General features: G+C 33.6%; 1 protein-coding gene across 1 annotated transcript in view; it reads right to left on the reverse strand.

Moving 5' to 3' along the window:
• Positions 1-3355: 3355 nt before the first annotated feature.
• LOC144446260 (RNA-binding protein 41-like) overlaps positions 3356-21896 on the reverse strand; it is a 157565-nt gene continuing 139024 nt past the window's right edge. Inside the window, exons 6-7 of the mRNA XM_078136012.1 lie at positions 21264-21411; positions 3356-3854 (exon numbers count right to left, since the gene is read on the reverse strand). Of these exons, the coding sequence (XP_077992138.1) occupies positions 21383-21411 (29 nt within the window). The 3' untranslated portion in view covers positions 3356-3854; positions 21264-21382. The remainder of the gene's footprint in view (positions 3855-21263; positions 21412-21896) is intronic.

The following is a 21896-nucleotide window of genomic DNA, read 5'->3' on the forward strand; positions in this document are numbered from 1 at the left end:
TCCTTGAAGTCTGACAAATCTCACCGGTGTATAGGGTTTTGTAAAAATATTTTTTTTTTCCATTTGGCAAGCGTAGAATTGCCACTGATGAGTTTCTGAATACCCATTTTCATCGGCTCTGGTATCAATGATTTATTGTAGAAGGAGTAGCAATATATTTTAGGAATTTGTCAGCAGATTTTCTTGAAAGACATGCAGAATATTTGCAACGAAACTAAGGAAAATATATGCACCTGTTATGACTTTGCCAAAGATATAGATTTATTTGAATAGGTATGACAAAAGAAATTTACATACTAAAACTCATCATACACACTGACTGCCCAAGTTATTTACACTTTGACATTGAAAAGTGTTTTATTCACAGCACATGCTTAATTTAGTTGTTAGTACATTTCTGTACAAAATTTAGAACTTTATTTTTGATTCCTAAGCGTTCTTTTGCTACATATTAATTAAACTTAATTAATATGCTTAAAATGTTGAAAAGTATGGATTATTGAAGAAGTTATTAAATAAGGAACCTCCAAGCATACCAATCAGAGATAGTTGTGGGTAAGATATTGTACAGTGTATGGGCTAAAATATCCCCAAACTTGGTATCATGGCATAAAAATGTCAATAATAGAGAATTAGTATCCCTCCGAGATCGTAGAATGTTAAAATGCTTCTACGTTATATTTCTTACATAGATGGAAAAGGGATGGTTAGATCTGTCATCACCATCTCGTGTTTCACCAGAATCAGTGATACAACTCCCCCTACATAAAGATGAAACTTTCTGTAGCACTAAGTTAGAAACTGACTTGGAATAACCAAGATTAACATACACATTTGTGTGGTATCAGGAATGTATAAACAAACATAAATAATTTGTTTATACAGGATAACTGATGACAATAAGAACAAAAATCTTGTCAACTGTTATGTGTAAGGGATGGAGTCCTTGTATTTCCTGGGATGTGATAACCCCTCCTGTAAATATCTATGAATCTGTAGGTTTAGCATAATGAAGTAGAAATATCGTCCTCATCGCTGTCAGCTATTTCAACACTTTAATATCGAGAATGTTTTATCTTAATAAGTTTTTAATATGTCCCTGTAGTTTAGAAATCAAATATTTGTGCTTTAGCACTCTTACAAATGCCTAAGATGTTAAACAAAGCAGGTAACAATACCCAAGAGGTCACTAGTAGGCCAGATTTGAAATGTGATCTAATCATACTAGAGAAAAGAGTATTTTGGATGGCATTTTGATTGAAAGTTATGAAACATACCTGGTCCTATACTCTGCTTTGTAGTTACAGTAGCATGCTGTCTTCTAGCTATAACAAAGAAATGCAATATGTGATCAACTGACCTTAGGTAAATAAAAGAATGCTTAGAAAAACACTGTCTAACACCCCTTTGGCGTGTGCATACTACATGTTTGTAGAAGATCACTGATAGCTTTTGCTTTGTAATTCATGCTGTTTTACACTCAATATAGCACACAGACATAAATCAGAGATATTCAGTGAGACGCCAGTGAATAGAATGTACATCGTTGGTACACATCAATTCTCAGGCCTTTGGTATAGCATTAATTAATGAATTCATAATGTGAAGACATTACTTGTGCCTAAAGCTACAACTAGAGTATTCTCTGTCACAAATGATTAATGGGATATCTCTTCCTTTGGGGCAAACCTACACTTGTTAGTACTGGTAAACTTGCATGTCTAATTTTACAAAGATCAAAGGAACAGTCATTGCAGGAAGGTACAAATAACATAGGTAGACCACAGACCCTAGGGTTTATGGCAAAACATTAAAGTTTTTTTGAGGACATTTACACCAAGGATAGCATCAAATACAGGTTTGTACTTGTAACTGGGGGGAGGATATCAAATTATCTTTAACAGGAACATCACAATATATACTGAAAACACGAAAATCACAAGAGAATATATTTGAAGAATTATATTAAGGAGTGTATAAATCAACTCTTTGTTTTTTGAGAAATACAAACTACTTCCTACATTGATGTGATTTTGACAGCATTGAACACTGAAACATCACATCAATAAGACTCAAATACAATATGGAGAAGTTTCAAACACTTTAACAACAAGTTTTAGAGTGATTCAAATGCCATTGACCTATTTTAAACTACCGGAGTACCAGCTCAGTGGAGCAAACCTAATTATTCTAGTGCCATGTTGAATTACCCCATCCTTGTGATTCCAGTCAATGTTTGTAGTAATGTGTTACTACTTGTCGACACCATTCAAGTCAATGTAATGCTCATATTTGACAGCCCTTCAGTTTCTCAGCAAATTTTCAAGCATCAAATGAATCTCCTCCACCAGGGTTTTCTTAAATAATTTAGTGTAATGGTTTCGTAAATACAATTTTTCATTTAAATCTCAATTTTGGAGAAAAATTACAAAAGTTTAAGAAAAGCCTAACAAGTCTCCCATCTCCTTTCTCAAGTGTAACTCAGGACACTTTGATGTTTGTGTAAAGATGAACAAACTCTCCAACTGTACAGACTAGATATATCCATGAGAGATTGCCTGAAAGCCTACATATTCTCTGAGTAAGTATGCACACTGTGTTCATAGTATACATTTATGCCAAGGTATCATATACACCATTCAGATATTGCTGAGTGCTTACAATGTCCTCAGGAATGCAATTTCTTTCCTGTAGAAATTTTGCTTACACTCTTTTCACTTCACAAACATACAGAGTAAGATACAGATAAGTCTCACATTTAAAATGTTCATGTTTATTGTGTATTTGTGTGATATATACATTGTACACTGTGGCAGAGCAGACTAAAGTTGTCTCTACCAGTGACATTTATCTCAAATAACTATCATGGTTGTTTTTCAATAAAATGATAAGAAGTAAAATACAACCACCCAGTGTAGTACATCCCCGATGATGCTGATGAGATGTCAGCAAAAGTTTGGGATTCTCAACTAATTTTTTGACTCTGAGAGTAGAAATTTTCATAACCAGTAAATAAAATACATTTCACAGAAATTGAAATCATCTCAACACAATACATGATAATACTATTCTTCTAGCCTAGCATCTGAAATGATCCTTTTAAAATGAAGAATTAGATACAATGTTTCAAATGTCAAAAAGATTAATACATTGTATCATTACTTGCTAAGCACTGTAAAAGACATGCCTTTATTCATTACATTTTATGTTCTTTGACCTTACTTGTAAAACCACAAGTTTTTATGTGGGGTAAGTATTACATTGGGTAGTGGTTTTAAATAGTGAATAAAATAAAGTTAATATATAATCTATGTAGGTTTTTTTTTTTTAGCAAATTGAGATTTAATAAGTTTTTCTTACATGTAGATACAATTTAATAAACATACTTTTTCATAACTTTTTAATACATCACATGGTATGATAGTAATCACCAGTTGAAAGTGCCAATTTCACTATAAATACCTGTGCCTTTGTTTTATATAGCACTCTGGCATATTGGGTGCATGCATTTGCCAGCTGACTGTCAGTATATATGTTTCACTTTAGAATCTTACAAAATTTACTGAATGACCTTTAGAGATGTGATGTATTTACCGTAACCATACCGCCTATGCCTTCTGGTACAACACCATGCATAATCAAATAATGCTGGAAATCCACATAGACTGGGTTTTAGCTTAATCTGGCACACTTAAGTTGCTTACAGGTGCACCATATCAACTTTCCTTTCTTCCTCGTGGGATGTCTGTGCATCACACAGCTCTAACTGTGTCTCCCGTATTGTATTATGATAGGTTTACCCTTCATTTGATAGCCATTAAGTAAGCATAATGCCTTCTCAGCTGACACCGCACCTACAGGATCACAAAGAATATGTTAGGTCTGTAGGCTTTTCTACGTGACATGTAACACTAAAAGATTTGAATACTGTCATTTTATACTATTTTAGTTTCTTGAATGAACACAACGCAAAACATGAGAGCAGCTGAAATGCAAGCAGATATCTGATCTACTGCTAGTATGTGGGAGTAAAAGAATGTCAGCAACTTTTTTCAACTTGTTAAGCTGACATGATACCATGATTAGGATCATAATTCTCTATTCTCTGACTTATCGTACCACAATGCTTCTATGAAGAATGTGACAGAACCCATGATGGTGAGTGCAACTGTTGCATACTAGGGTGATTTGCATGAGTGCTTACATGTTCTCTGTAGCTGTACTTTCATGAGTGTATTGAATGGAAGTGCAGCAGAAAACACTGCAAGGTGAGTGCAAACAACCCTTAGTACCAACACTGGAACTAAAAGTCATGGGGGTCTGTTATTATTAGATATGTTTACCCAAAGCAGCAAATTCTGAAAAAAATCATACACTGTGACCACATGATTTTTTGTACAAGAAATGACTGCTTATTTGCATATCATCTGCATACATGTATAAAATAATGTTTTCAGTACTGCACTGTAGTGAAATTACCACTAGTATGTACATACACCTAATGTAAATTATATGTAATATTTGACAAATTTATCCATACAAGCATGCTGCTCTACCCCTTTTTAACATTTTAAGCATTTTGTCTTTCCCCCTGCAACAACACCATTTAGTCATCAGGCACTCTGGTCCTTTATCACAACAAATTCCCTCATCTAACAGCATACAATGCAGCAGAAGCAAATATGATGTACTAAAACCTTGCCTAGCAGTTTTGTATGGCTCAGGAATAATGTTATGTGGACTATTATGATGAAGACTTCACCAATATTTTGAAGTCACGCATGTGTGAACAATGTGAATTTACATCCTGGATTAGACCAGTGGAATCAGGTTGCAAGCTAAGATTTTTCCGACCATTTTAGTGCAGTACAAAGTGTAACTTTCTTGTAATCATAATGTAATGTTGAATATTTAAGATAAAATTTTTAATTAATAATAAAATTAACAATGGTCAAATTTATTTGCGACTTCAACTACATCAGCTGGGCAGGACATTATTACAATTATAATTGATAGAAGTGCAAGGGGATATACACAATTACTGACAATATAATGACAAATGGTATAATATCATATTGCTTCCTTCCTCAGTACCCTTCAACTCTTCAAAACATTTCCTGTTGAACATGAGCAACAAAAGTCTCAAAACCTTGTGGGCAAGATGGAGTCATATTTGCAACAGAAACCTGAAGCTCATACTTTTCACCCCATGAGATTGACATTCTATACTTTATTTCATATGACTGCAGTTTTCTATATACAATTTTCTATTGCAAGGATTTATGGTTCATACATGTCTTGGTCAATCTTTATGATTTTAAAAACAAGGAGTATTGGAAAAGTCAAAATAATATATTTTTATAAACAATATCTCAACTTTTGCAAAAATGGATATCACACCCTAGGAGCTTTAGATAGTTGCATGTGTGTGGCATCATCTGGGCAGGACAACATCACAGCTTTAATTGCTAGAAATACAAGGGGATATAAATATTTATTCACAATAAACACAAATTTATGGTTATCCTAAAAAGTTGATTTATGCAGTCAAACTTGAAATTACAGTAAAAGAATCTAGTGAGTTGTTATTGATCCCTGTTATCATTAATTAAACATGAATTTTGAGCCATTCCTATATTCATCAATTATTCAAAATGAAAGCAATCATTTATTTACGCATTGGAATGATGGTGGAAGTGACAGTGGCAAATGTAGGATGCTGTCCTGTGTTCAATGATGATACTTTAATAACATAGATTTTTGTAAAAAGTGTTGCATCTATATGTACAAATGTAGGATGCTGTCCTGTGTTCCATGATGATACTTAATATACATTTTTGTAAAAAGTGTTGCATCTATATGTACACTTACATTGATGTGGGTAAGAAATACCTTTGTTTGAGTATAATTATGTTTGGGTAGAGTTAAAAGTCCTTGGTGTCTTTGTTTCAGTTCCATGGTTATTCACATACATGTGTGCTACTGAAGGCTGTCTACTTACTGGATCTTCCACTCTGGCACACTTGTTCTCTATGAAGTATGCTCTAAAAGCAATTTCAACCCGGCAACCATACAACAAATTCAGTTTTAACCATACCCCAAAAGCTGTTATTAGATTGCCCATATATAGAAATTTACATAATAATTGTATTATATGTTAAATATACATATTACACTACACTTGTTCATAAACTCCTGTGTTCTTTGGATTCTTTGCATGTGTACACTTACTCTTGTAATCACTCCCATTGTGACCAATTAGGTTAGATGGGCATTTTCAAAACTCAATAAGTTTGAAATTGCTACCAGGACAAGCTGGATAGAGAATGAATGTATAGTGGAGTCACAGATCCAGCAAGTACACAGGCTTCTGCTATTTTCAGAACTAGCATACCAATATGTTGGAACATGTGTGTGTGTGCACGCGTGCATGCTGGATGTGAATTTTAAGGGATCATATCAAATTTAATTGGTCACATGAATGAAAGGACATTTATACAAAGTTTAGATGTCTGAAATAAATCAGAAACATACACTTTGACAGCAAATCATACGCTTCCTTGTAATGTTCTATAGTGGTGATATTCTCTATTCGACTGTAGCTTTTCAATTTTAACTCTATATTAACAAAGATCTACATATTTGCAAAAGAATCAAGTGGCAAGGACATTATTTAGAAAATATCATGGCATGTGAACTAATTCAATAAAACACTTGCTCGCTTACTTTTCAGCTGAGTTGCTGCAATCAAGTTTCCATATTGAAAGAAGCAAGTCATTTCATTTCAATTGTTCACATTCAATATTAATGTTCCCCCAAAGCTTTTTACAAATACTAAAAATGAGCTACTTGACTGTTGTACAATATTGATTTTGCGAGTGTTATCACTCTGTATTGATCTCCTAGTACATATATATAGTCTTCTCAAAGTAGAAGATCCAACAGTAATGCAGTATGAATGTGTTTTGTCTCATGTCTCTAGGGATCTTGCAAACATAAATCTAAAGTGAAAGGGGCTTGTGCTTGAAGGGTTACACAGGTTCAATGACATTATACAGTATATTGAAATGAGCTCTCTGTAGGGTGCACAGTGTACAGTCCAATTATACATTTGTCAATCAAAGTCATACCTACCATATATAGTTTACAAAATTTAGCACCAGCTGTGGATCATGGGTGTTAATTATAAAAAGGTAGGGATATATCGTTTTATAGGTTCACATGATTTACTTTCAGTCACTGGAATGAATTAAATTATTTTTTATCCCATTTAATTTAGGTATGAAGAGCTTACTGCAAACTTTCTGACAATGTTTTAGCACAGTTGATGTACAACTTAAATAGAGAATTACGCCACCCAATACCTATCTCTTAAGTGACAAGACATCAAACAGATTTCTTGCATGATTATTTGACAATGATTATGGTGTTTTATTTACGCGAAACTTTGAATGACAGATAATTCTGATGCAATTTCCAAATACAAGAAGTATTCAAGATTAGCCCATTTCCTTGTCAATGATCATTCGACTCACCTGTATTTGCATATTAACATGTACTAAGTCAGGAATATCCCTCGACTAGGATAGTTATCCCAATTTGGTATCGGAGATAAATGACCTTGAGCACACTGGCATACATAACTATGACATTTCACATATGGAAACAAGTAATACATACTATGCTTTCTACTCTCGATGACCTTCAAAAAAGCCAGGGGTCAGACATATGTTGTCAAGCACAATTTTTCAGTACACGTAATTGCCGAGTATTATGTCTGAAGTAATTTTATCTAATTATCCTGATCAGAATATATATTGAAAATACATTGTATGTTTTTCTTTCAGATTGGGTGATATTCCTGATGCAAAGTTTAATGTTTATCTTGATTGATCTACATTGTATTGTGTTGATGAATAAAAATTATTAGAGTGTTCTATTTGCTGTCATGATTAACAGAATACCACACAATTATTATATTTTATCTTTTACAGAAATAATTTATTCTAATGTGAGCCTAGATTCCTCTCTCTCTCTCTCTGATTGGTCACCCTATTTTCAGCAGGTGAATCCTCACCTTGAATTTTTGATTATTCAAATAAGCATTTATAAGGCGAGACAACCCCTATCCGAGACACTTCCAGAATGGGCACCTTGCTGTAGGTAGCATCACTCAACTGTCACTAGATTCAACCAACATGCCAAGAGTTCAATTAGTTATAATTCATTATATTTCTTACTTTAATTAGTCCTAGTACTCCTACTTAATGAATTTTTGTCATGTTTGCCTTATCATGCATCTACTTTGAGCTGTGTAAACTTTTGTATGCTTTTCCTTTTTGCATACTTATTGTAGGTTAGTTTCCTATTGTTTACATGTTGCGTGAATAAAGTCTATTATAAATAATTATTACCTAAAACTCAAAATTTTTGAGATAAGTTGCTTTTTATTTATTGTGGCAATCAAGCAAAGTTTTTCATATTATATATTATGGAATAAACAGGTATTTTTTTATTTATTATGACGACCAAGCAAAGTTTATCATATTATATATTATGGAATAAACAAGTAATAAAAGTAATGTTACTGTAGTATTATCTTCTGAATATTTTATCCATGAAATGGTTTCTACAGACTTTGAATCATCATTTCTTCAAAACTGTAAGTACGCTCTTGATGAAAACAAGCTAAACCTAATAAATTAGTTGTTGTCATCATTATAAGTTTTTCAAAAATTTGTTGAAAATTGTGAACTCGACGCACAAATACGTTACATACAAGTCAAAAATAATAACAAAATAATTTTACAATATTCTCATAAATTTACCTGCTCTGAATAAGCTTCATACTTACAATTCCAACTAAATATTTAAAGTAAAGAAAATACTATCCTGATATTTTTGACACATAATCACCCTACACATATCACATATTCTTGTTTGTCATTGGCAATGTGCTTATAGGTTCATTCATCACTTCATAAAGGTTTGAACAAAAATCTAAACTAATCACTCGGCGAAACATTAGACGGTACTGATGGATGCAGAGATGACAAACCAATGTCCTTAAACAAAGTGAACACTTATAATCATAACATTATTAGTGAATAACCTGTGAATGTTAATGGGTGAAGGAAAGATTCTTACCATTAGAAAATGCTTCAACTTGACAAGGACTATAAAAACTGATTTAAATTAAACTGCACTAAATTTGTTTCTTACAGACAAGATGTATAGGGAAAATAGCATTTGTTTGATGATCGCTTGAAGTTATTAAACAATGTGACAACAGCACAATTACAAACCCCTCAAGAAATTATTGTTAATTTAGTAAATTTGCTCATACAAAGTGCCTTTCAAATTGTCAATTTATTGACATACCCTGTAATCAAAAGTCAGATGAAATCATTCCATGCTTTGTCAAGTCTTAGTAATGAATACTCTTGGAATTCTTAATAAGATAGAATATACAGCTGTCATATGCCTTGATGGCTTGAAATGTGTAATTTCCAAACTCAGAGCAGCAGGATACTTTGTAAGTATTCACAAACTCAAGAGTGGACATGATTTTCCTCTCACCATGTTCAGTCAAGTGTATATGTCTACTTGAATTTGATACTTGCAGCAGGGAATTGTTTATTGGTAGACATACCTCCCTAGACACTTTATCTGTCATGATCTGGTTCAATACAGTTAGCTAGAAATAACTCATCACATTGCTGAGTTGTTTAGAAGTTTACCACGCTTCTGTTCAAAAGATATCTATTAAATTGAAAGATGATGACAAACTCTTGTGTGGTCTACATATCATGTCTTGCTGTTTAAGAAAGATTCTGATGACAAGCAGCTGCTGATTAGACAAATAATAAACACTGAATTAAGACAGTTGACCGCTGATGGGCTCTAAATCAAATGATATCACAAATCAATGCAATAAATGCTTCATAGGCAGAGGTCCTAGGTATCCTATTTTGTTATATTATTGGTCTCAAGGGATTCAAAGATGGGAATTATGCAATGATGTTACCTGTATTAATATGCAAAATTATGGTACTCCTGCAATGCTATTTAGGGTTAGCATTCTCAGTTAATTTCAATCCAGAGAATTAGTTTTGAGATATTGATTATACAAACAGAGATGTTATGGAATCTATTAAAAATGCCATTGTTATGCTAATATTTCACACAATACTGCTCTACAGGAATAAAAACTGAAATAACATATGAGATATTCTTCATACACATGTCTAGACAGTGGACAGTTTCTGCAGGGAGAGTCTTTTTGAATATTTCAACAAGACCATCAGGGCAGTATCAGCCTGTAAAATAGTTCATACATACATGAGTGTCTGTGTAATTTTTTTTTGCTACTGTATAAAGAAATGCCAGTGTCTTTGTCGAGACTGATACAAAGAAACATTCACTTCTTTGGCAAGGAAAGCTGCAAGCGTGATTCTTACAGTCGCTTTTCAAGAAAGTTGCTGTCACTTCATGGTTTGTATGCTTGTTTGTCTATATTGACGCCTTGCAAACCTGTCACCATTGTTCACCATTTAAATCTTGTCTCCATTTTGATTGTTAAGCCAGTGCACAAAGAAAAAATACACAAAAGTGACATAATTTAATTTATAGATTGAATCAGACATTCAAATTTTCATTTCCGATAGTGTATTTTTAGAAGGACGTGTATAATGTTACCGTAGAATGTTAATGGAAATGTACAATACTAATGGCTAGCAAGCCTTTAGATACTCTTTGTACTGTAAAATTCTTCTTAATCAATCAAACACTATGTTGTTACAGGTGCAATTTCAGGAGGGTCAATGTTTCCTAGAAATATGAATACATAACCAGAAATATGAATGCTTAAACAACTGTATATTAACACCAGAAAATAACAATTTTATACAAGGGAGCCACACACAATATCAATATCATGTGTATCTGGTAGAAGATGACAAAAATATCGAAAAGCAATGATATCTGATATTTTTAGGAATTGTTAACTGTATGTTCAAAGAGATTTGTTTAACAGATGGATGCTAAAAGTTGGTGACATTTTGATATTTATAAATGGTAAAATGTTGAATTGATAACTTCTAATGGCATTGAAGGGCTAATTTATTCATAAGCTTTACAGGGCCATAATTCAAAACGTATTCTCCATTGGTTATATATGCAAAGTTGAGCTATATGTATGGCAATAATGCATACTAATAAAGGCAAACCGCTCTTGATCATTAATGCCAACAAATTCATAATGCCTGCCCTCGTTCAAATATGTGTCAATGCACTAACATTTGAAAATTCTACACAGTACTAATGTTCATCTGACCTACATTTCATTAATCATATCAAATAATGATTTTGCTCGATCCAGACACAGCCTATTCTTCTATCCCCTTGTACCTATACATAATTTTATGTTACCAAATAAATTTATTTCATTACACGACTCTGCTTGTTTGGTGTTTTAATTATATATTCATGTTTTTTGAGACTGCTAGACAACAGCTGGCTGACTAGAAAAGACTATGATGATAGTCATTTTTTTTTTCATATGTTAAATGTTCATATTTTGGTTTCAAGTTTAATAACCATAACATAGTAACACATTAAAATTTACTGTTACACCAAAGGATTCTTGGGAACTATCTTGTCAAACTTTGCACCATATGTGTCAATTATGATTTAAAGCAAATGCTGTAACTGCAATGTTGTAAGGATATGAGGCTAATAAGTAGGGTTTTGACATGTCAAGATTACAGAGCCCTTTATTCTTGTTAAGATTCTTTACGCACACAGTGAATGTATGGAATTTCTGATCAAAGTATCTACCGATACTATTATTACTTCAGAAAGCAATGTACACAATGAAATATGTAAAAGTCACTCTTTGGTCTTAGCAATGCACACCCAGGTTGTATGCAGATAGTCACAAAGCTACAATGATTACACAAGCATATGGGAGCCACCATTCTGGAAAAGTGATCAATGTCATATACACGGCAACCTTGGTCATACAGTTTATTAGGTGAAGAAAAGTATGTAATTAGTGTACAAAATATATATAACATATGACACCATATTTTCTTTACAAGACAGTGCCAATGCCATTGTAGCATAACTGACTTTCAATACTGATATTAGTCATAGCTGTGTCGTTAGCCTAATTTGCAGATCATTTATCATTTTTTACATTTTAAACATATGCTCATTGTGAGTGGACATGAAAACTTCCATATCAAGTACATCAGCTAGCTGCTTTTTACTTAACCTCTTTTGACCAACAATTCTTTTTCTTTAAAATCTAACTTATAAACCAAGAATTGGATATCTTCAATATACATGCAATTGTTCCATTGTTCATGGCCCCTCAAAATATACTCAGAAAATTATAAAATAGAAGGCTGATAAGCCCACCAGTTTTTGGAGTTCACAGTTTTTCCTTTGTACCCTTTTTTGACCTTCATATTTACATAAAAACTAAACGTTATTACTATCATTATCACTGATCCATCCATTCCGCCTTGATGACTCTCCATTCTAATACTTGTAATACACACGTTCACCAAGTACAACATGTCTATCAACCCAGCTGTTCATGACTGTATGTTTTGACCCAAAAATCAATAGTATTTAATGTGAAATTTACATTCAAAGAATTTCCTCACATACATGTCCCATACTCACAAACACATACACTGTACTATCTGAATATCACTGGTAAACCCTGGTTCATTAGTTGCACTAAAAGAACAATTTCAAGTAATTTTGTGTAGGGATACTAGTATGACAACCACACGTACATTTGGACAAATTGATTTTAAGCTAGGCACTAATTCCTGCATACTCCTCTTTCACCATCCTATCAGAATACAGGATAAGCCAGAGTAATTGGACTGGTAACTATAGCAACAAATCGGCAGCTTGGTTCACCTACATGTTCAGTGAAGAAATTTCTGATTTGAACAAAACATATTTGGATTGGTTCGTGGTTTACAAGCAAAGTGGGAAAAAAGTTATACAAATGATTTTTTTAATAATGAACCATAATGTAGTTCACCTAAAATAGGAATCAAAGAAATAAGGGAAAAGATGATCAGAAACAATTTTTTTTACATATATCCTTCCTGATTATGCCATCACGAACAATAAACTGGGTCATTTGTATTTCAAATTAACACTTTCAACCTCCTGCCTCTTGTCAACCCAAAACATCTTGAAAAACACCGACTGAAAGCTATTTGTACTCCATTAACATAAGTAGAACTTCAGATGGGCCACTCTTTGTACATGCTGATTGACAGAACAGAAATAACTTTGAAATGTGAGAAGACGAGTATCCAATAACTGTAATACAGCTTTACATATATGTATGCCCAGGATCACATTTATCTCAATGTCTCTGCGTATCTCGAAAAAACTAAAAATAACATTCTTACTGTATCTATTTTGATATTTTCAATTGCCTTTCAGATTGAATAGCTGACAGGAATCACGCAATGGTATTTTGGTGTATGTATAAATTCCTCGCTAATAATGTAGATGTCGTGATCTAATCTATCTGTACACTGGATCAGCTGGATCAGCTGTAATAGAGTGAGCATATATAAGCATTCCATGGAATGTCATTTGGGCTGGGTTACATTTCTATCATCTGGTGACATGACAATGTTATCCTACACAGGCCGGGCTATTTTGGTCCTGCCACACTTCCCGCAGTCAGGTTACTCAATGCAGGACTTGTTTTCTGTAATTTGTAGTCTCACTAGGGAGGATGTGACCCTGACCTTGTTTTCTTACATATGCAGTGTACCCCAAGGAATAAAGTTGATATGAATCAGGGTTAATGTACAGGTTAACAATCTAATCAGTTGGAAGTGATAAAATCCATTGACATTTTAACACTATTTTGTGGTGGATATAGTAATAGTTCTGGTTCTTTCATAATTCACAAGGGAGGGGGGGCAGTACAATATTTACATGACGGCTGTCATTGCTCTTTGTGTAAGTTAATATCATTCTTCAGAAAACTACAGTGTTACATCAATGCCACTGAATATATTTTGTTTTGTGGTGTCAAACATTCAGACAAATAGTCAATTCATGACTTTCAACTCTTCGTCACTTTTCCATGTTCACTTTTGTCTGCAGCAAGTATAGTTTCAAACAATACAGCTGACTTACTTGTTATAGAGTTCACGCTAATTATTATCTAGCTATTAATTCTGAGTATTAAGTATTATCAAACTTGTGTGTAGATAACGTTAAATACAAATACTCTTAATGAGGGCACCTTAGCAATTATCCAGACTGGTATTTGAATGTTGTATGTGCATTCAATATGCAAAGTAGTGTATATCCATACATACATAGTGTACAGTTTAACTTTGAACCACTACTTAGAACAGAGTGTATATATTTATGTCTTTAATATATAATGTACAACAAAGGTAAGAATATTTAACATGAAATGCATCTTGGAAATAAACTGTAAACTTTTGCTGTTTATACTTTGTTCATAAAAACTCAAGCTCATTCTCAATTAAAACCAAGAAAAAAAGTCAGGGGTCACCATGTAAGTCTTTGAAATAGAGGTCAAAATATATCAAAATTATGACATTTTAGAATCCAACATGGCTACTAGTATATAGAACTGAATACTATGTTTACTCTACGGGAAAAGACAAGTTTAATGATTTCCATGAAAACAAGATGATGGACCCTAATTTCTTTTATTGTTTCAAACGGGTCGAAAGCAACCTTTCATGTAGTCGGAGAGATTTAAAGATTTTTGAATTTCAGTTAAATTTACCCTAATTAATTTACCCATTATCAATAAGCACAACTTGCAATCATGTCTCTTTATAACTCCTACTCTTCGACCCAACATGTCATCCATAGATGACACATAGGCTACAAATTCACACCTTTAAGTGCCCCCCCCCCCCTTAAAAACAAAGCATCTTCCCTATTTAGGCCATATCTGTCATTACTATTTACACTTTCATTGAAGAGGTCTACAGAGAATACTTAATACATTCTTGTAGTGCTGAACATTAGATACAATCTGAAAGATTAGGTAAGAATCATATTACACAGCTTACCTCTCCTTTGATGTTTTCCTTGTCAGATTCTTTGAATGATTTTTGCCAAATTACTTTCCTCAAATACTGACAACATATGTAATAAAATGAAATAGACAAACTAACACTATTGTTTTTCTATTATGTGATTTTGTTTACAATCTGTTATAACCACAGTAATGGCATTTTGCAAGATGAGGTTAATGATTTTTCTCGGGTGTTCTTTCCATAGTGCCAAGCAATGTTGCAGTCAGTAGCGGCCATATTTGATTTGTCATAACGACCCTACCATTCAAATCAAATAAAAAGAATGGTTGTTAAAGCCAGATTTGTCAATAAACGATACTGTTGAATAGCTAGTTATGTTTGTATCATGAGAACAAAACTTATCAAGTTCACAATGCATGGGAGTGGTGATTGAGTGGTTGGGGACAGATTAGTAGTTGTGACCGCAATATTTATATTACTGTGACAGTATGTCGCATTCTAATTTTTGTAGGACTTGCATATAATCATAATGTAAAGGTCTAAATAACGATGTATTTCAAAATTCAGTCAATGCATTCTACTGCAACATACCCAGCAAAGGTTTTCATCATTACTGTATCTAAAAAAGTAGCGTATTAAATAAACTCAGTGATAAGGCCAAATATATCTGATGCTGATGACACTGCATTACCTTATGGTAATGATGCACAGGAGCTTGAGAACAAACATGAAATCTCCAATAAAGACAACAGATTTCAGTTGAAAGAACACAGAAACTCAACTAGCTGCCTCAGTTAATTCTATGTTTCTCATTGTTAAACACCTTTAAAGTGATGGGTTAGTTGGTCGATTAAACGTTACATTAAAAAAAAAAATCAAAGTATTAAAGTGTCTGTGTACATGTTGGTGATACTTTCAATTCATTATAACACTTTAATGGTCTGAAAATGACTTAAAAAAGACAATTAACGTCAGAAGGAAACTTTGAATCATTTGTTTGTAATATAAAAGATAACAAATTTCAGCAATAAAATGATAAACTTTGCTCATGATCAGATAAGTACTTGAAAGATGGGGTTAAGGTTGCTATTTTATAATCAGTGACATGTTTTTTCATAATCCTGCCATTAAGGGTGTCAATTTTTTTCTCTCACCAGATTTAAGAAATATAGGATTGGTGGGGTCATGAGAAAAAGATTTAACTATTGCCACCCTAATTCAGAAAAGACATCTGTATAAAACAACAGGCCCTCATGTAGTGAATGCAGTAATGCCATAATACTCAAATAGGCAAAAAGTGGGGTAAATATTATGTATGGTATATTACACTCAAACAATGTTCCCTATCAGATGGAAAGTATATCAAGAAATGTGATCATCTTGCAGATTCCTATCCAACAGAAATCAACCTCCTGCGGCTAGACCAATGTCGTTAGATGAAATGATTAGTAAAAATATTTCCCTTGAACACTAATGACCTAAATGATTATATAAAATAGACTGTTTTATCACTAAAGGTGGACTGAAGGACTGGGTTAGACTGCCGATTAAGATGGCAAATGAATATGACAGGGAGACAAGATTGACTCAGCTGTGTTAAGTTATTTTACAAAACTGTGAATAATGTAATCATAGTAAAAACCTCTGAACTGTTAGTGAATGGTATACTCTCCAACCAGACGCCCTTCTTTTTAGTTTGTATTTGACTGTAACTGATGGTTAATAAGCTGTATGATGTTCAGCTGTCACAGTTTACAGTTTGTAGACAGTCCATTGCATGTATAAAGAGACACAGAGTCTGCTGGACTCGACTCAGATGTGTTTTGATGTTAAGCACTCCCGTTTGCATTATGATCTCTGTACCTAAACATACTATAAACTGTGTACATATTGTCAGTAGTTGTCTGCTTCTCTGCTATACAATGCATTCTGCTTTTAATGATGCTCCATATGTTTCCGGTGTGTTCATCACAGTATGTTTGTTTGATGTGTACACAGCCTGTCTGCAACATTTCAAAGGTATTACAGGAAGATATTAGTACACTTTTGCCTTTCCTTGCTTTTACTTAAACATTATGCCGTCAGCTTTTAAATCATCAATGCCTTCAAACATTTTCCAAGTCACTTAGAAATGACAGTCCATATTCCTGAAACAAGTTGTGAACTTTAATACTTGATACAAGAAATTTAATTTTTGTGAAATTGTACTCGGTACGTGCAACAGCATTTAACCTCATGCTCGAGAGTCATGTAGAAGAATGTTGACTTATTCTCATGTGCATGTGAAGCACGTGGAGCAGAAGTTATGGTGCCAACTAAGAAAACGAATAGTCATTTATTTTTATGATACGCCTAGGCGATAATATTCTATTTCAGGTACTGAGAATTGGTCTTGTGATTCTCCATGAACACTCATTCATGGAATGGCTATGAATACGTTGGTGATACATTGAGGCCTTTATAAACAAATGTATGTGTATTATGGAATGTAGTAAGTATAGAATGAGTGTAGAATGGCTACCAGTACTTTGGCTTCCAGACTTCAATATCATTTTTTTTTTTTTAAAACAACTTTAAATCACATACATAACATATGGTTCAACAGGTGAATGAATGGCAAGGTTAAAAACATGCTTGTATAATTATGCACAGTCATGTATCGTGTATTTCAGTGTGGCTTTTGGTGATAAGCTGGCAATTTACTTTTTTCCATGTATTAAGTATAATTTCAAGTACGTGCTTAGCTCCTAATTGAGAGAACTATACAATATAAGTACATCAGACCCTTATAAAGTTGTGGTCACCTTCCAAGTCATGATTGATGTGAGCAAGATGCTATATCCTGGATTATATTAATTTCTCATTTGATTTTCAGGTTGTTGTCCTGAAAAAGGCACTTTTTTTACTCTTTCATTAGTGAGCATGTGTTAAAGGTTTAAGTCTTGTTATTTGATACTGGAAGTATACAAACGCTTTAGATGTGAAAAAGATAAAGACATGACACCTTATATCAATTACTAACAAGGTGAATACATCATTGTACCCCACAGCCTCTTCTACGGCACCATCCAAGACGCACTGCCAAGTGGCCATGGTTTCATTCACATACAGAAGCAGTATTTATCAGTAGCTTTGTATATCAACACTACAACTAATCAGATTGCCTCATGCATACCACATGATATACAATGCCTTGGCAAGACACCAGATACGTACACTGAAAACTGACTTGGGCAAGTTGGGTTCTTGTTGCTGAAATTTAATTGGAATGATATGAACAGAAAATAACGACTTATAAATCTTGCTTGGAAGTATCAAATAGGGTTTGTACCGTCAGGTACGATCGCGAGTTTGTAGCAAGTTAGTACAACAGTCATACAAGTGTTGTTTACATATACAATACTTTTGCTTGATTTTGGGTTGAACGTTAATAAGGGGCCGGTCGTTTTTTTCGGCCAGGAGGGTGTGTTGTGTCAACATGCTGTTGTTTTAGTTTGTGTCTATCTCAGAAAACGAAAGGTTCAAATACCAGGGTAATATCTCTTTTCAACTTCTGTTTCAAAATCCCAAGACAGGTGTACAATGTTAATATGATATTTGGAGATAGGAGTTCTGCTACAGACTATAAGAAGTGCAATGTTTTAAACATTAAAACTTGTCTGATGAGGGCATGAGACAGACAAGGCAAATGTAGCCAGAGGTGTTTCCATTGGCAATTACCTACTCTAAGAGTAAACTGTAATGCTTAGTCACTGAAGAGTAACATTGTAATGTAAGTGCAATAATAACTAACAACGTAGCTCTGAGCAATTTTCATTATCAGTGAAAAACTTGTCAATTCTCCTTGAAAGTTCAACAGATCAAACTATTTAGTGACTATTCGGTGACTGAGAAATGCAACACTGGGAAAAATTACTTTTCTATTCTGTGTATGCAAAACCTAGCATGACCACATCTCATGGAAAATTTGACAGATTAAGTCTATGTGTTGATTAGGTTTTTGCCTGTAGTTGTTCACACTGTGTTTGTCAAATTAAATACGCTTCAAGTCAGGAGGGTTTGATCCCTGGTATATCGGGTCACCTAATACATTAAATGTATCAATGCAGTGTTATTAAATTGTACTAGACTTAAAGTTTGGTGTACAAGCCATGATTAAATCGTCAATTTGACAGTTTCAATAGTTGTAAATTTAATTAGAATTTGTACAAGTGCATGTTGAAAGTATTGTTAGAGGGTCCAAGTCAACAAATTTTAATCAACATTTTCATTTAACCAAAAGAGACTTTAATTATAGCTTGGTTTCCACAACTGGATCTGATGAATGGCTGGTATCTGACCTTTGACCTAAGATATTAAAAGAACAATGTAATATATTCAAGATCTCCTATCATATCTACGAATCATTTCAATCACACTGTGACTTTACAGGTTATCTAAATAGGATAAGGAGAGATGTATATATATGTGTGTGTGAATATACAATGCTCTTTAAACAAAATACAGTTTCAGTCTTCATTTCAAGGTAGTTGATATTTAAAACACATTCTCACATTTATATACATATAGTCCGAGGCAACTCTGGCTTGAGTACAGTCAGGTGTATTTGGTAGCTATCATTCTGTTCTCAGTTAGCAATCCAAAGATCCTAACCCAAGGTGTATTCATTTTGAAATTACACAGTCACAGAAATTGGTAAACGAGGCCTCCAAATGTCATTATTTATTCAAATTAAAGAAAAGTATGAGCCGAAAGTCATGTTATTGAGGCAAAAATCAACTTTATGGAGCTGTGCAGCTCAAAAAATTGAAATCAGAGATCATTGAAAAGGTTGCTATTAAAGGTTGAGAAAGAAGTAAGTGGATTTCTTGACAGTTTGACATATTTCACCCGGAGATAATCCGTGCTGCATCAAAAGGTCATGGGATTTGTGTCTGCCTATATTGTTAAGGGCTTTTGGATCTATGACTGAGAATGTAAGCATACCAACCAAATATGCCTGACTCCATACTTCAAGTCAGATACTAGTATAAGTAGTGATGAAAACTGTCAAACATACTGTTGAACTTTCACCATGGTGAGGAAGATCAAGGTATATAGGTAAGAATACTAATATTCATAGGTTTTCTAGTCAGAAAACATAAACTTGATTGGCAAAGATATGACATAGCGAATCTCTTAAAAGTGAAATACAAAACTGAAACTTGATTGGCAAAGATATGACATAGCGAATCTCTTAAAAGTGAAATACAAAACATAAACTTGATTGGCAAAGATATGACATAGCGAATCTCTTAAAAGTGAAATACAAAACTGGCCGGCCTTTAGTCTTAATCCAACAACAAAAGTCATTGTAGCAATCAACATATACAAATTTGAAGCAAAGTCTTAGATATTTAGACTGCTGAGATATATTTTAAATTGTAGCTTAAACTAATAGACAAGAACATTAGCAATTATTTGGTTTTGTGAGGATCCTGATCTTGAAAGTAGTGTTAAGGTCATATCAGCACCTTTTAACATGAAGTCCTTCTCTCAGTGTAAAGGCAAAAACCTGCAAACTTACATTTAAGCATGATTTTTGTGAAAATTATCTATTCCAAATAAATCAATCTATCAAGCAATCAATCAACCAACCAACTAAAAGACATTGTTTCCTTATCAATCAATCAATCAATCAATCAATCAATCAATCAATCAATCAACCAACCAATCACTCAATCAACCATTCACCCACCCATCAACCAACCAATCAATCATTCAATCAAGCAAGCAATCAATCAATCAATCAACCAACCAATCATTCACCTACCTACCTACCCATTAATCAATCAATCAATCTATCAATCAATCAATCAATCAATCAATCAATCAATCAATCAATCAATCAATCAATCAATCAACCAACCAACCAACCAACCAACCAACCAACCAACCAACCAATCATTCACCCACCCACCTACCCATCAATCAATCAACCAATCAAAAAGTAACTTCTCCTGCAAACCTCTCTGTACACAAATGAAAATGTTTTCACCAGTAGGTGTATTATTGCTATTAGCAACCATGAGATAGTGAAAGTATGGTCTGACTTTGATAAGATTGGCATATATGCAATTCTTTGATATGTATAACATAATAATATATTCAACATCAATTTTGATTATAACAGAATGTAGCACTTACTGTCGAGGGTAACAAATGCCTGACCTTTCATGCGCCCTGATAATAGACGAAATAGGATTTTTGGTCCCTGTGGCTGCTGGTATCTAATGAATAGAGAAATCAGATCGGTCTCTGCCACTTTAGGGCTTAGGTTCTTCAAATACAACACCTGCAAGGGAATCACAAAATGCATTGTTATAAAATTATACCCTGAGGAGAAGCAAACCCAAATATCACTTTGCTTGAAACAACATCGTTTGCTAGAATCATTCACGTTAATCGAACATTGTGGTAACCATTTACTTAATATTCAGCACCGAGATGGCTCATGAGGGAAAACAAACTATCCTTAAAGTATGTCTGTTGAGACTTTACAAATTGGAATATGTTCTTCACGACTGAAATATAATCTTGCCCAATACAAACTGTTCATGTTACTGTACTTTAAAGATCAACATACTAATCCAGGAATGTAGATAGGAGTTGATTGCTGGAAAAAACAAACACATGTTTTCTCCTTTTTTCGTAATTTTACAGACTGTTGAATTCTCAAATGACCAGGAATGTTTTACTTCCATCTACTTCTTACATTCTTCTACAGCCACCAAAATCAACTATAGCTCTGATTATACCATGCACAAGCCAAATTATTGT

Source organism: Glandiceps talaboti, chromosome 15 (assembly GCF_964340395.1).
Source record: "Glandiceps talaboti chromosome 15, keGlaTala1.1, whole genome shotgun sequence".
NCBI classification, from domain to species: Eukaryota; Metazoa; Hemichordata; class Enteropneusta; family Spengelidae; genus Glandiceps; species Glandiceps talaboti.